This window comes from Apiospora kogelbergensis, assembly GCF_038363985.1.
Source record: "Apiospora kogelbergensis strain CBS 113332 chromosome Unknown utg000002l_segment0_segment0, whole genome shotgun sequence".
In the NCBI taxonomy this organism is placed as follows: Eukaryota; Fungi; Ascomycota; class Sordariomycetes; order Amphisphaeriales; family Apiosporaceae; genus Apiospora; species Apiospora kogelbergensis.
Genome location: NW_027117419.1, coordinates 3749885 through 3765397, shown reverse-complemented (window position 1 = coordinate 3765397; position 15513 = coordinate 3749885). Strand labels below are relative to the sequence as shown.

At 54.8% G+C, this 15513-nt stretch overlaps 6 protein-coding genes across 6 annotated transcripts; 3 read left to right on the top strand and 3 right to left on the bottom strand.

Annotated features, from left to right (window-relative positions):
• Nucleotides 1-1321: 1321 nt before the first annotated feature.
• PG998_004143 (uncharacterized protein) lies at nt 1322-1949 on the top strand (the record flags this gene model as incomplete). The annotated part of the gene is made up of 2 exons (XM_066870961.1): nt 1322-1862; nt 1930-1949. The coding sequence occupies 2 exons, from the start codon at nt 1322-1324 to the stop codon at nt 1947-1949; spliced, it is 561 nt and encodes a 186-aa protein (XP_066734711.1).
• Nucleotides 1950-2676: 727 nt separating this feature from the next.
• PG998_004142 (uncharacterized protein) lies at nt 2677-4213 on the bottom strand (the record flags this gene model as incomplete). Its single annotated transcript, XM_066870960.1, is given in 2 exon segments — nt 2677-3052; nt 3066-4213. The coding sequence occupies 2 exon segments, from the start codon at nt 4211-4213 to the stop codon at nt 2677-2679; spliced, it is 1524 nt and encodes a 507-aa protein (XP_066734710.1).
• Nucleotides 4214-4764: 551 nt separating this feature from the next.
• Nucleotides 4765-6798, bottom strand: PG998_004141 (N2-N2-dimethylguanosine tRNA methyltransferase; the record flags this gene model as incomplete). The annotated part of the gene is made up of 1 exon (XM_066870959.1): nt 4765-6798. The coding sequence occupies one exon, from the start codon at nt 6796-6798 to the stop codon at nt 4765-4767; it is 2034 nt and encodes a 677-aa protein (XP_066734709.1).
• A 1021-nt stretch (nt 6799-7819) lies between these two features.
• On the top strand, nt 7820-8733 carry PG998_004140 (uncharacterized protein; the record flags this gene model as incomplete). Its single annotated transcript, XM_066870958.1, has 3 exons — nt 7820-8166; nt 8256-8592; nt 8635-8733. The coding sequence occupies 3 exons, from the start codon at nt 7820-7822 to the stop codon at nt 8731-8733; spliced, it is 783 nt and encodes a 260-aa protein (XP_066734708.1).
• A 1122-nt stretch (nt 8734-9855) lies between these two features.
• PG998_004139 (uncharacterized protein) lies at nt 9856-11586 on the top strand (the record flags this gene model as incomplete). Its single annotated transcript, XM_066870957.1, has 1 exon — nt 9856-11586. The coding sequence occupies one exon, from the start codon at nt 9856-9858 to the stop codon at nt 11584-11586; it is 1731 nt and encodes a 576-aa protein (XP_066734707.1).
• Nucleotides 11587-12051: 465 nt separating this feature from the next.
• On the bottom strand, nt 12052-14937 carry PG998_004138 (26S proteasome regulatory subunit rpn-1; the record flags this gene model as incomplete). The annotated part of the gene is made up of 4 exons (XM_066870956.1): nt 12052-12078; nt 12133-14616; nt 14673-14743; nt 14802-14937. The coding sequence occupies 4 exons, from the start codon at nt 14935-14937 to the stop codon at nt 12052-12054; spliced, it is 2718 nt and encodes a 905-aa protein (XP_066734706.1).
• Between the last annotated feature and the right edge of the window lie 576 nt (nt 14938-15513).

The window sequence follows — 15513 nt, the reverse complement described above, 5'->3', positions numbered from 1 at the left end:
TATAGCAGTGCCGCTGCGCTAACCCGCCCTGGGTTTAGCGACGCCGGTCGGCACTTGGTTCATGTCATGTTTGGGGCAGCCCTTGACTTATGCTTAAGTCTCTTTCCCCGATTCATGCCCAGATCTCGCCTCGTCCTATGTCATATGCCATGCCTGTCAGGTGCTTAACCCGACCTCTTGTCCGAGTGCCCTCTTGCGCACGGCTGCACGCCAACTTGCACCCACCACGCTGTCATGGCACTTGGGACGACAGCTGTGAGCCGAGGATGCAACGGCCACGCTGGATGGCCAACGAGTCCATGAAAGATGGATTCGTCCTTTGTCTGCAGGGGCCCATGACTGCGTGAGGGTCCCATCTTCCGCCGTCCGACTCTATCGGGCTTGAGGCTGATGCTCCATCAAACAAAGCCACCACTCCCAAGCTGTCTATCTCACGTCACCAAGCCATGCCACGCGACGAATGTAGATGACACTGCTTGGAAGCAGGCATGAATAGCCCAGCGGCTTCCTCGTACGTTTGGTTCGGCCATGAGCAGTTCCGTACAAGCCGCTGTTTGTCCCGGCTGGGACTGGTGAGGTGCCAAGACCAGCTTCTCGCTTCACAATGGTTTGCTACTCCCCCTGTGTCCATTTAACGTATAGTGGGCAGCCCAGGTTTGCATCATCTACACATGGGTGAATACCTGTCCAACAGTGTGGGATCCTCTAAAAAAAGGTTTCCCGCTCCCGGCAACCCGGCCCAACCTGGCTCTCAGAGGCCTGCCCCTTCGTAGTCTGTCGAGATACAGAGGCCCTCATCCTAGGGAGACCTGCGGCCTGATCTTCGCCGGATCGTTTCTGTGAAGTGCATCCGAACATGTATGCCTCCGCAGCAGGCTTGGCATGGCATCCTCGGTCAGCGTCGTCTCCTGGCATTACGGCCCACGACGTCTGTTCAGATGGATATATAAGATCTCGACAACCTCACGAAAGAGACTCCTTTTTCTCTCTCATCATCATCCATCTAATACCAGGTACTCAATCAACTCATTCATTCATTCTCTTCGAGGCAAGCAACATCCAACACCAACCATCCTCCTCTTCCGCAGTCCATCTTGCTAACATACCATCTCCCAATAGCTGTGCTCATTATCTTTCGCTTCTTCGCCTACTTAATTCACTATTCATTCCTTGATATCCATTTATTGAGGTTCGTCTCCACCATCGCCCGTTGAGCTGTGAGCCCTCGAAGGTCTCTGAACTGACGCGCCCTACTTCTACAGCTGTGCTCCACGTATTCCTTCCTCTAAACCCAAGAAACCACCAACCACCAACCGCCAATATGCAGTTCTCTACCATCTTCGTCACTGCCCTTGCCGCTGTTGCCTACGCCGCCCCCATGGAGCAGCAGAACAAGGACCAGAACCAGGACGCCGCCCAGCAGAACCAGGACGCCGCCAAGCAGGCCGACGCCGCTAAGCAGAACGATGCCGCCAAGCAGAACGATGCCGCCAAGCAGCAGCAGCTCGCCCAGCTCAACGACGGCAAGTTTGCCAACCTGGACCTCGCCTACCTCAACGTCGTCAACAACGTCGACCTCAACGCGCTCTCGGGCCTGGCCCTCCAGCAGAACCTGAACATTGGCGCCTTCGCCAACATCTTCAACCAGCAGGCCTTCGACATCAACGCGCTGCTCCAGATCCAGCAGCTGGTCCAGATCCAGCAGCTCCAGCAGCTCGGCCTCCTCAACGGCGTCAACCTGGCCGCCCTCCAGCTCAACGCTCTCAACCTTGGCGTCATCGGCAACCTGGGCGGCGTCAACCTCGCCCAGTTCATCAACGCCGGTGTCAAGAACCAGGTCCAGGCCGTCGTCTCCGGTGCCAGTAAGCAGCTCCCACAACCACAAAATACAAAGTTCATGAAGCTAACCCTGTGCCCCCTCCACTCCAGACATTATCGTTGTAAACTAGAGAGCAGCCAACATGGGTTTAAAAGGGGTTCCTCTCTATCTATCACTCTCCATGGCAAGGCGGCGTTCACTCCAGGCATAGGCTATAAAAGGATGAGAGGAACCTGGGCACGGGCGAAAGGTTCTAATCGGGATAATAGGGGGCTGGCGGGTAAAGGGACTGCATACCTTTTTCGAGTTTGATTTGAGCACCTGGTTCTTGTTTTTCTTCCTGTGGATGAAAAAGATTCCGCAGCGGTTTCTTATGTCTAATACCTACTTTACTTGAGTTCTCTCATCAAAATGGAAAGAGAATTTCAATCACTGCTGCTATATCGCCCATACTTTTGCCATTGTGGATGATCACGAGTACTTGTAGGTCAATGATCTACCGACTGCGCAAACCAGAAATAAAGAAGAATAAGCTTTAATTTTGGGTTAGTAAGAGGGCGCCGTTGCTGTCAGTTTTGCTGGGCATAATTGTTCTCGTAATAAGAGCGGATGATTCACGTTTGATCGCTGCAGTGAAACTTCAAGCCGATTACCGACATCAACGGAGGCGGGTGGGGTTCTCAGGGACCCTTTCGGGCACCACACCTGAGATTCATACGCATACTCTGCTTATTTTCCGTGACGACATGGAGTTCTGTTCTTAAAGGTTTTAGTTGAAGAAAGCTCGGTTGCACCCTGGCTGCCAGCTGAGTAGGTATGGTGCGCTAGGTATACCCAAACCCGACACGCATCCGTACTTATTTCAAACTTGCAGCACTAGCAACAACAGAAGGGTCTACGAGTATGTCCAGATGCGGCACCGCCTCAGCCTGCAACCCCATGGACCCCTCCAGCGGCAGCTCGACGATGGTGCCGTCGACACACACCTTCCGCCACCGGGCATCCTCCTCATGCGTCACGACCCGGACCCCGCCGACCCGCTCATAGCCCACGCCGTCCTTTTGCTCCTCTCCTGCATCGTCCGTGGCAGTCCACGCCATGCCGACGTGCTGCCCGTCGTTGTACGCCTGCGTCATGATCTCCATGGTCCGCTCGCCGCCGACGGGGCCAAAGTGCACGAGCCGGAGCGCCCCCGTCGAGCGGGCGGCTCGCGGGCGAGATGGTGAAGGTCCGCTCGAGGTTGGACACGAGCGTGGCCAGGACGTATGCGTGGCGCGGCCGGTCGATTGGCTGTAGGGCCCCCTGGTGCAGCAGCAGCTGCTGCAGCTGTGGTCCCCCCGAAGGAAAAGACGGGTGAATGACCGCCCGTTTAACTCCCGCGCGGTACGCGTGGCTCTCTTTGAGGAGCTCCGCGGCCACCATGCCGAACCGCTTATCGCCGTGCTTGCGGTACTCGGGCGTGTCGCTCTCCCACACCAGCTGGGCGTGGAATCCATATGAGGCCACGATGGCGCCGTACAGGCGTGTCACGGGACTGAATTGCTCCTCCACTACCCCTGGTGCAGCGGTGTCTTTGTAGCTTATCTGCCGAGACCCCGGGGAGAAATCAGCCCGGAAGGAAGGCAGCGGGGCCCGGCGGCCCCGCAGCAGCGTGCGCAGCCCCAGGACGAGCGGGCGGGGAGCCGATGTGCCGCTAGACGCGTAGATGTCCTTGTGCAGGGAATTGAAGAGGGCGTTTCCCGTGCCCAGCGGCAGCATGGCGACCAGCGGCAGACGCCGTCTTGACGACGCCGACCCGCCCTGGTCCTCGTCGGTTGGCGCCTTGCCGTTCAGCGACTCGACGATACCACCATCGCCGCTCATCAGGACCACGGTGTGCTCCACGTCCGGCGGCAGGCTTGCCGCAAAGTCCCGGATGCTATGTGCATCGCGCGTGATCACCAAGCTGGGGTTCTGGGACGCCTGTTCTTCATTACCCGGCACAGCAGGAGCGGATATTCCAAACTCCACCAGCAGCGGCTGCAGAATTGACTTATAGAAGTCGAGTGCGAGACCCGTGCCGGAACGGGTGGATACCACCAGATGCACCTGTCGATCGTCGGTGCTGCTTCCACCGCTGCAGAGGTGATCTGGCGCATCTTTCACCAAAAGCTTGTGGAGTAACGATTCCGGCACGTCGGCTCCTGACTGGCGGGATAATTGAAAGGAAACCGAGTTATCGTCGGCAGTCTCCTCTTGCAGACTGAGGATGTCGTACACATCGCCCCTTGGTCTTATACAGATTATGGACGACTCATCCACAGTGGTAGAGCCGGAAGGGTTGTTGCTGTCTTCCCCAGATGCTGGTTTATTGGAGTTATGCTCAGAAAGAGCTACTTGACTCGTGTTCCCCATCTTCGTTATGCAGGTGATATCACGGGCTACTGCTACTGAAAAATGGTGCCAGTTATTCGACAGCGAAGAGCAAATTAGAGTCCTTATATGTGGTAAGATGGAGGTTCACGACGTGGTGAGCTTGCAATAAGCATGAGATTGGAGTCATATACCTGGGGGAGGCACGCCCTTAAGACTCAGGCAATAAGCCCACGATCGAGGGGTTTGTAAGTGACCCACTAGCCCAGCAAACGGCGGCGTTGGTGGAAAAGTAAGCCGAATATGTCATATGCCAAGTCATATGCCAAGTAGGTATCGGGCCTTGAACCCCATTCGCCAGGACAGTAAGCAGACAAACACCAACAAATATTGGACATCACGCCCCCGAAATTTCACCATTTGTATACATCGTTTTGCTCCACATATGGTGGACTACTCGGAGAAATCACGAATCTGACTGAGGGTTGCAAATCAAGGTCACATAAAGGGAAACACGGCGTGCCATCGATGCTGCTATAGCGAGTGGGTATCAAATATTTGGTGATTCTTGGAGTGACTATTCGTGTGGCCGTCTAGTGTCCTCTTGCCCGACTTAAGGGTCCCCAGTTCTCCTTGGGGTTGGCCTGGTATCGTACTAGGTTCTTTCTTGTTTTGTCTTGCCCAACAGCCTTATCGAAAACCACCTCGAGTTTGTCAATCTCCGTCGCAGTCTCATCCTTCTTTTCGGAATCGTCTTTACCAAGGCGGAGAATCGCATAGGCAGCACTGCCTTCCTTGATGTTCTCAACCTTTACGGGCGCCTTCTGGCGAACCCACTCTCTCATGATGTGCCAAATCACCGCCCAGGGCGCATTGGTCTTGATACTTCCGGGCTTGCAGTGGCTGCGCGTCACTTCATAGCCCAAGCCGCGCAGGGCACCGCGGAAGCTGTCCTCATCTGGACAGATACTGTGGACCGTTCCAGCCAAGGTGGTCGGGTGGAAGTAAAAGGGGTATGGCTCGATTGCCGCAAGCTCGTCATCTTTGATTGGGGCATGAGGATCAGGGGGAGGCGCTATATACTCCTCGAGTGCTGTCTGTAACATTCCCTCAATCCTTGCCGTCGTACCATATATTTGCTTATCAACGTTTGGCAAATCGTCCAAGATTCGTTGAATGAACTCGCGGTTGTGCAGAGGGCCACCATACATGGGTCCAGACAGGTGCGTCTTCGAGCCGCAATGCGCACAAAGCGAATCCGCTGTTGGTCCCATGGACAAGCCATGTTTGTAGAAGAAACTGCTGCCCTTGTTGCTGGACACCTTCTTATTGCGCAGCAACATCTGTGTTTCCCAGGACCCACAGCCTTGGTCACAGCTGTAGACAATCATGGTCTTTCCCGCTAGGAACTTGACGCTAGCGGGCGATTTCTTGATCCGAACGAAGATACGAAGGTAATAGTCGATAGAAAGACTGAGAAGCGGCTCGATTGCCAGCCCCTGTTTTGCTGCCGTCTGAGCCAGTCCGTTGAGTATAAGACGCAAGCCAGCCTCGTGCGAGTGAAACCCCTTAACAGGTATGCCGCCATAAAGGGCAAATGCCTTTTCAGAGTAGCCATGCGAAGCCCATACCCCTGAGTCTGTACAGGTCACACACAGCAAACCTCCATCGTCACGTACAGCATTCACGGCTGCATCGAAGAAGGTGGCTGCTGTACCGTATGGGTCCAAATCGATAACGTCGTACTTCCTGCTCGGCGCAGGGGCGCCACGGCGGGCAAGATGTGGGTTGCGGGCATGCTCCTGGGTGACCTCCTGGGCAATCATTGAGTACATATGGGCTCGCGCGTCGCTCTGCGTCGCGTTGACCTTGTCTGCTATGCCATTATGTTCCGCATTGCGACGAATAGCTTCTACCGCAGAAGGGGTAAGATCGTTGGCGGTGACAGAGGTCACGAATGGTAATTCCTGGACATAGCGCAATGCTCGAAGACCGGTGGCAGACAAAGCATCCAGGATAGTGAACTTGGGAGGGTCCAGTTTCCTCTGTCGCGCCTCTCCGCCAGCTTTTGGGATTTCATTCGCAGCAGCTGTGGCTTCGCTCGCAGTTTCGTTTCCTGCCTCTTTCACTGTGCCGTTACCCTCGGCCGCAGCCTTATCGGTTGCTGCCGCAGGGTCGTTCTGGGGTTCGGAAGTATCCATGGGATCTCCTTGGGCGACGGGCACGGCAGCTTCGGCAGCGCCGGTGGCAGCCGAGTCATCCATCGGGACGTCTTGCGCCGGCTTCTCTTGTTTCTGGGGCTGCACTTCTTCATTGTCGGTGCGCTTTCGCTTCCTCTTGTTGAGTTTGTTCTCGGCCGTCTTTTGTCTCTTGGCGGCAATTTCCTCGCCGTAGGCTTTGATTGCGAGAACAGTCAAGTCGCGGTTGAACTGTTGGATGGGGTTGTAGAAGACCTTTTGTCTCTCCTCCTCGGCCTGGGCATCTTTCTCGGTGGTCGTGGCGTTGGCGGTGACGGGAATTAAGATGCGACCCAGACCTTCCTTGACCTCGGTGTACTCTTGTCCGTCATGGACGACTCGAGTCTTGTCGATGGCTGCCGTTGCAGCCTCGGCCTTCTTGGAGACCATGTTGCGCACAGGTTGAAGAAAGCACTTCTGATTATGACGAAAGAAAACTGAAGGGCTCACACGCCTTCGAGAGGCAAATCGGACAGCAGACGAAGTGGCCGACAGCATCCCAATTGGCGACCTAAGCTCCGTGGATCTGTCGTACGAACGCTGGAAATTTGCCAGGTAGAATAAATTTTGCCGGGCGGTCACGAGCTACCGGGATGTGTTTAGGCGGCGGTGGGTGGGGAGGAGAAATCCCCCACTGCGGGAGAGGTCCATGTCAGCTGAAGAAGTTTGGTGTTATACGATTGGCCATGGGCTTTGTACCTTCACATACACACATCAGCCCCCTATAGCGGCATTGGGAAAGTGAGGCGATGCTCTGCTGAAGAAGATTATAGTTTGAGCTGTCGCCATGTGGTGTTCCGTCTGCGTCGCCAAGCTACGGCCATTGATGTGCAAGTGCATCACACAACAGAGAGTTGCGGTGCGGCCACGGTCGGCTGCTACTCGCTGACATGCACCTACTTCTCACAACTGCCTGCCAGGCACAAGAGTATATCAACGCCCTCGCAATTGCCTCGAGTGACATTGAGGCCGGCTTACGCGCATGATCGGTTGCGCCGCTCCTGCCGGCCTAAGACAAGAGAGCAACAAGCGTTCAGAATGCGCCTTCGAAGACATGTTCCAGAAACACGACAAGGTGCGGTCAGTAGGCAACGGCCGAATGGCCAACCGGATTCCTGAGGTCATTCCGGCTGCGTTCCGCTTGCGACCTCGCTTGCTATTTAGAGCGTCCAACTTCGAGCATCTCGTCCTACCAGCAAAGCAGCCATTCGGTCCAGGCAACTTATCTCTCTCACTCTCTCTTTGTTCCGGAATACGAGTAGTACCCACTCGAGCTCGTGCCCTGAACCACAGCGTAGCAGTGCTTGGTGTTTGTGTGAACATCCACCGGACCAAACTTCGATAGACCGGCAGACCGCTTTCTTTTGTTTTGCTTGAAATAACTAAATAACCTCGCTCACTCGTAGCGGCCATGGCCACTACCATCTACTCGTCGCAACCGCCCATATTGTCAGGCCTCAAAATGGACGAGCAAAAGTCGGAGACACCGCCGCCGCCGTCTCCTCCACACGATCCCAACCACAGCCGCCCAGGATCCCCCGACTTCACAGCTCACGACGAACTGCGGCTTCTAAGCCATGAAGAATGGGTTCAGTTCTGTCGGGGAGTAGGTTGCTTCAAGGATGAAGAGAGCGAGACGTTGGTCCGGCCTACCTGCTGGTACTGGCCTGCTAAAGGGCTGCCCGACGGCCTGTACCGCGATGTTATGTGGGAGAAAGCCAAGTTCACCTACTGGTTCCATATGCTGAGCACGATCCGGTGAGTCCATGTCCGCACAAGAATCTTGGCCCACGTTACCAACATCGAGGAAAGCTAACAGAAATGATGTGGTCTCCCCCTTTTCTCAGATGGATTCTCATGGTCCTCCAGCTCGCTCTGAGCGCCTGTCTGACGGCCCTCGGCTCCTTTTCGCACGAAGATGGAAAGCCCATCACCATCATCGGCGCCATCAGCACGTGCACGGCTGGTGTCCTGGCTCTGATGCACAATAGTGGTCTCCCGGACCGGTATAGGTCGGACCGCAACGAGTTCTACCAAGTCGAGGTGTATATTAAGGAGATCATGGACACGAGGCTCGCCGAGGCCGACCAAAGCATCATGGAGGTCATGGCCAGCTGTTTCGACAAGTTCCGCGAAGCCAGGCAGACGGTGAGAAGATACCGCTCCAACCGCTCGCGCCGCAAGGTGAGGTGAGAGGAGGCTTACTTTGAGTTTGTGTCTTTCTAGGTCCAAAACAACATCCCGGCCTCGTATACACCGGCGGCCATAACAAGTCCCACGGCTCTTCGAGGCTCGCGGAAGCCAAAGACAGGGCCGAGGAAATAGTGCTAGCTGGGGAAAAGGATAGGAGGGCTGATGATTGTGCATGTCGACACAATAACGACACTGCGCTTGTATGACATGTTCGATCCGTTTTCGACGCGACGAAACATTATATATCAAAAGAACGATGGGTATGAATTGACCTGAGAAGGAATGAGGCACAGACTTGGCTGCTCGGGGAGGGATGTCTTTATGAGTTGGAACACTGTTGACTATGAGCTGACGATATATTTAAGAACGGGACTGGCATGGACTTGATTATAATGTACATAGAGTAATTCGAAAGAAGACATTAAACCCACCACCATCCTGCTGTGGAATCCAGGTGCGGGGGATCTGGCAACCCCGGGAAAACAGCGCAAGTGCGAGGGAGATATCCAAGTGCCTATGGGGGAAGGGGGAGGGTTGAACAGGGGTTGCGAACCAACAAAGGTAATCTGTTTGCTAAGCTCTCGAGATGCAGCCATGCCGAATGTTACAGCCGGCATTGCATGGCCGATGGCCAATAAGAGCCTACCCGCACCGCTATCTATTCCTGGAAATGGAAGATGGTGTGTTTCATCGCGCGGCGGTTGAATGCCCGGCCCAGCACCAAGACTAGCTATCCGTCCATCCGTCCTTGGGGAAGCTGCATCGGGCTTCCCAAGGCCAGGTTGGCAATGCTATGGATTGATTAACCTCAACTACGGAAGCTCTTTCGCTACCAGGTTCTCTTTCGCTATACGTTATGCACTCGCTTTCTTCCTGCAATATACCGCGGCTTTGCGTTTCATCTTATTATACATGGTCGTCATTATCGCCATTGTTCTCGAGGTTCTACATGAAAGACACCCTCACGTCTGGTTTGAGTTCTACCACTTGATTAACATGTTCCTATTCATAAGCCCCCGAGGCCGGAGCCGGAGCCGGATCAGGTTCCATCAGATTGCGTGTACAGCCTTGGCTCTATTCCTGATGCTTTCCATCTTGCGCATGGCCAGGCGGTCGCGATCGGCAAGGTCACCTCAGCGCAGTCCATATGACGCTACCGAAGGGATGATAACTCCGGGGGTGACGGAGGCCGGAGTGGCAGCGGGAATGGGCGCAACGGGGGCCGCGATTATTTCATCTCCTGCTAGCGAGACGATGGATTTCTTACGGGATCTGGCCACCCGCCATGGCCTGACCCAAGACATCACACTTCATACACGACGGATCCAGCCTGACTTCAACGCGAAACATAAGCGGGAGAGCATGACGACGGTCCGCAAGAATTTCGGGCCGCGGCATGGCTTTTTCTCTGTAACTTTGCCTACTAGTGAAGATGCCAGTCTCCACGAACTCAAGAGAATGTCGAATCAGCACCAGAGCGAGCCGAAAAGACGGCCTGTGGACACGGTCACAGACAAAGACATAGACCCGACAGTCCTCAAGCTGCCCCTACCGGGACCGCCCGAGCTCCCGGACCACCTGGACGGATCAGCGCTTCTCTTTGGCACGGCGACAACTTACTCGCGGCTCGTGGCATCCAACGCGTCGCTCCTGCACGACTGGGCGCGCTGGCTGACTGACGGGAAGGGGCGATCCAACGGCGCCGGGCTGCTGCTTGTGCTGCACCGGGCCAGCGCGTCCGAAGTGGGCCACGTGAGCTCCAAAGTGCGCGAGCTCGGCATCGATGCCACGGTGACTTCTTCCGGGATGGGCGAGGTAGTCGGCGGCAGCAGTCCCGATAGCGACAGCACGTGGATCTATCTCGAGCTCGTGGGGCAGCTGGCGAGACACGCTCGGGAGATAACCTCCAAAAACAAGGAGGTGGGCAAAAGCGAAAGGAGGAAAGAAAAGAAGTACCTAGGGTTGATGGACGACGACGTCTTTTTCCCATCCATGCACCGGCTGCTCGCGCGGCTCGGGCAGCTCGATCCGGCAAAGGACGCCTACGTAGGCCTTCCGAGTGAAAAGGCCGACTGGGCGGTGACGGAAGGGGCAAATGTGACCACGACGTACGGCGGCGGCGCCGTGTTCTTGACGAGACCCATGGCCGACGCCATATCGAAGATGCCTTGTGCGCGACAGCTTCCAGAGCAGCCGCCGGCAACAAGCGGACAATGGGACGAGCGGTTATACCAGTGCATCATGGCGCACCACAACAGCCGTCTGCGCATTATGTCAAGCTTCTACACGCCAGAAGACGACAACGACAATGAGAACGATGGTGACAGCTACGAGAGCGGGCTGCAACCCCTGAAACTACACCACTGCCGACAACGGCATCAGCGCTTCTCACCATCGCGGGCACACCTGATCACATCGCTCACTGGCGAAGGGTCGTTTCTGCAGCGCTTCTGGTTCCGCGGCGATGACTGGATACTCGTGAACGGCCACTCAGTCGCCGAGTACCCGGATGGGGTCGATGTCGTACCGCCTTCGAAGGCCAGCAGACGGAAGTCGCCGCCTGTGCTAATCACGCAGCAACCCCAGGATCTCATATACGATACAGACAAGAATGACATAGGAACCAAGGATGAAATCAAGATCAGCAAGAGCAACATTGGCAGAGGAGAAAATGGAGCGGTCGATGGCAGACTCGCAAGCCGCATCACGATCGACAGCGACGCGGCCCAAAAGCAGGAGAGGAAAGGCAAGAAAGTCGTCACATGGACAGGCGTTAAACGGATCTGGCGACATCTGGACTCCAAGATAGTGAGAGACGAAGCAGGGGCCGTCAAGGAGGTATGGCAGGCATACGCGAAGAGGGCAGGGGCAGTCCAGCTGGAGCATGACCATGATGGGTTAGATCCTAGCGATACGGTGCACCGCGAAGATGGCGTCTCTAATCTGGACTCAGTCATACTACTGATCTGGGAGAGGCCATCCTGATGTTATTATTTGCAACGTATCCTGCGCCGTGGGCAAACAGATAGCCAAGTGGCTAAGAGTTTAACGTAGCAGACATTGGCCTTGAGAATTCAGTAATTACCCAATGTATTCGCCCACGGCGTATTGTAACGTAACACTGCTATGCTGCACTTCTAACAAAGCTGTATTGTGCGAAGTTGATACTTTAATGGCGGGAAGATGCAGACGAACGACTAAAGGTCGAGTACAACGCAGAATAGTCACCATTTATTTCAGCAAGGCCATGTGAGTTCTTCAGCCCTCGTCCTTCATTCATTATGTAATTGTACAATGAGCTTTTCGTTTGGCTGTTTCGAGCCTGGAAACACGTTATAGGATACGTGATTTCCTCTTGCTATATCAATGATAGCTTCGTATCGGTTACTCCTCTATTCGTGATGTCTGTAGCATCACGTTCTTCTGTATCCATCCACTGACATTCCCCGTCTATTTGCCGTCTTCCCAGTCCGGATTCTGCGTTACGTTAGTTTGAAGTTCGTTAAATTCCAGATACGTCTAAGAACATACCTTGCGTAGAATCACCAGCCCCTCAAGCGTACTGCTCAAGCTAATGTACTCCTCGTCTTCGAGCTCCGCACGCTCGCCATACGCCAGCAGCACAGGTGTGCTCTGTGTCTGCCATCCAGTGATCGTCTTGGGACGACCAGCTTGGCCAACCACGTCTACAGCTTGGCCGACGCGTACGTTGACTGTCAGGGGCTTGAGATTCTCATCCAGGGTAACCAAGAATCGCGGATGCATGGCAGTGACGAGAAGGTACAGCAGATAATGGGACTGAGATGTGATGAACTGCTTCGCGTCGATCATGGCAACGAGAACGGACAGCAGACCAGCCGCGCTGACCCGCGACAGGACCTGACGATCCGTGTGGAAGGGGTTCAGACTCATCGTGCCCTTACCCATGTGCAACAAGCCTTGGGCAATGCGCACCATAAATAAGGATTCCTGGTCCCGGTGGTAGTACGAGGCCAGTTGGCGAAGAAGCTGGGCAAGACGAGCGTTGTTTGTGCCGGCGCCCAACAGACCCATGGCGAAGATAGCATTAATAGCCACATCGTTATCATTGTCGTGACTGTAACGAGACAAAGTGTCGTAAACCTTCATCTGGGGGTTGCTGGGGCTAATGAGACCCATGGCGAGCGGCACTGCTCGTCGGATATTGGGCTCACCGTAGTGCATCAGATGTCCAAACTGTCGAAGTACCATCTCTTGACCAACATCCTCACCCATCGCAATCAGTGCAATACCGATGACGGCATACGACTGCAGCAGCTCGTCACCCTTCTTCTCGTCGGAATCTTCCATGTGTTCATTGCAGATGTGGAGGAGCTCTTGGATCTTGAGCACAGCACCTGTTCCGGCCCAAGCGCAAATTTCGGCCAAGAGCGCGGTTGGCCTAGCCATAGGGTGATCCACCGCCTTGAGCGTTTCGAGAATGACCTCAACCTCCTCCTGACGACCGAAGAATAACAGACCCAGGCCAAGCGCGAGGAAACGAGTCCATTTGTCGGTCAATTGTGTCTTTCGGTCCTCGTCAAGTAGAAGAGTCACGATGGCCTCGCTGATATCGGGATTGGAGGTACCGACGTAGACCATGCCCAGAGACAGAGCAGCCATGGACGAAATTTGCATCTCCTGGCTCGAATCCGTAATAATGGGTAACAGGAGTTCGCATAAGTCTTCCTTTTGCGAGCCCGCATAGGACATTCCCAGACCCATGATGGATGCCGTCCGAACGAGGGGACTCTTGTTCTCGAGTTTCTCCTGGTCGCCCAACAGAGCAAGAGCGGGCTCGGAATCTATCCGAACACCAGAGTTCATGATGCCAATAGCAAGCATGGCACCGGCTTGAATCTGAGGCTCATCGGCATAGGTAAACTTGTCGACCTTGTCCAGCCCGTTCTCGACGTCCCACATAAGGAGAGTACCGAGAGAGGCGACGGTAGACATCATACCTTCGTCCTTTGTTTTCCACACCCAGCTCTCCTTGTCCTGATCAACCAACATCATCTTGTCGTTGCCGAAACCTGCGTTTACGAAGGCGTTGACAAAGGCAGCAGCCAAGTTGTGTCGAGCGGAATCCAGATTGGTCATACCGGCAACGCGGCTGCTCTCCAGGTGACTCTTGTATATATCTTCGGTTGTCTTAGGCTCAAGGATGTTCAGTTCCTTGCCCAGCGTCTTGAAGTACTCTGCCAGCTTGATGTTGCAAAGAGCTTCCTCAATATCCTGCTGTTGGCTCTCGTCGCCCTTCTTAGCAACATCGAGCCAAATCTTCTGGCGGCCAATGAGGAAGGCCAGTTGCTTCTGCAGCGCAGGGTCCGGGGCACTCTCGAAATCCGCCTTGATGAGATCCAAATCGTTCAGCCGGATTGCAATGACCATGGCCTGGGTATACTCCTTGTATCGTTTGTAGATGTCGTGTGCTGTCCGGAGGAACTGTTCATTGTCGGGGTAGGTAAGGAGGTTGACCATGCTAACGAGGTAAAGACACACCCTGGAGTAAGTCTCTCCGTCAACGAATTTAGGCAGGTCCTCGATAATCTCCAGCTCGCTCATCAGATCAACAGCGTCAGCCTCGGCGTTGCTCTTCAAGAAGAGGGGGACGAGGACCAGCGCAAGGTCCACCAGGTCTTTTGTTGGCTCCTCAGCTGTGATGCGCTTCCCGTAGACCTCTCCGATCTCCAGAGCCAGATGTCTCGTGTATTCGTGGCCCCATGAGCCGATGTCTTCTGTTGGCGATAACAGCCGGTACTTCAGGGTGTCTTGCCGATCCTCGTCTGAAAAGGTCATACCGATGACGGATAACACATCGGCCAGCGACGCCTTGTCGTTACCCTCGGGCCAATCTTCGTACAGCTTCGTCAAACTCTCGTAGTGTGGCCGCAAGAACTTGAGGGGCTTCGGTACAGCGGTCATAGATGATGTGGACGTCTTGATGGAGGTCTTCATGGCCTCCATGGCGGGCTTGTAGAGGGTGGCATCGGATTCCTGCAGTTTGGAAATTAGCAATGCCATCACGAGATGCGCGGGAGAATCAGTCGCACCGTCAAGCGCTCGACCAGCATGTCGAGTTCGTTCTTGAGTTGTTGATCCTCTTCGCTGAGTTCTTCGGCAGCTGTAAGCCTGTTAGCACTTCACTTCGGCAGCAGTCACTTGGCGGATCGTCGTCATACAGTCTACAATCTTCTCATCGTCTTTCTTGCCGTTCACCTGGGCATCCTTGCCCTTCTTGGTGTCATCGGGCTTGTTGTCGGCGACGGCCTTTCCCTTGCCCTTGTCAGCGGACGTGGGCACATCATCCTTGGCCATGGTGGGAGGAGTATGTGGCGGAAAGGCTGAGTGGAGGGTTTGGTGGTTTGTCTTCCTAGCGATTCACCAGGCACAGGTGAGGTGGAGATGTTGCGGTGGAAATGAAACAAGCAAAAAATACAGTCAGTGGTCTGCGACTGTAGATTCTGCGATGTGTGTCGAGATGAGATGCGGGTGCGGGATGGAAGAGGATGGATGGTTGGGGTGTTGATTGCACACGAGCTTCGCAAAGCTCCGGCTAGCTCTCAATGGTGGTGGTCACTTAGCTCACAGCAATTACGCGCGAGGCTACTGCCTGCCTGACCCGACGTAACAGACAGAACCAGCCTCAAACGAGGCGAGTCAGTTTGGCCTGGCCTGTGCTTGAGGCTGGTGCTGCTGCGGATCTGATTGCTAGTCAAGTACCTTTGCATGTACTCCGTACCGCCGCGGCACCTTATCTAAGCGTCTTGCTCTTTATCGATTATCGTACATGGAATTTTTGGTGCTACCGCGGGGTCATTTTTGGTATGGAGGGGATACGATTGTATGTCGACCGGCGAAATCAAGATCTAGCGACTGTCTAAGATTCTACTC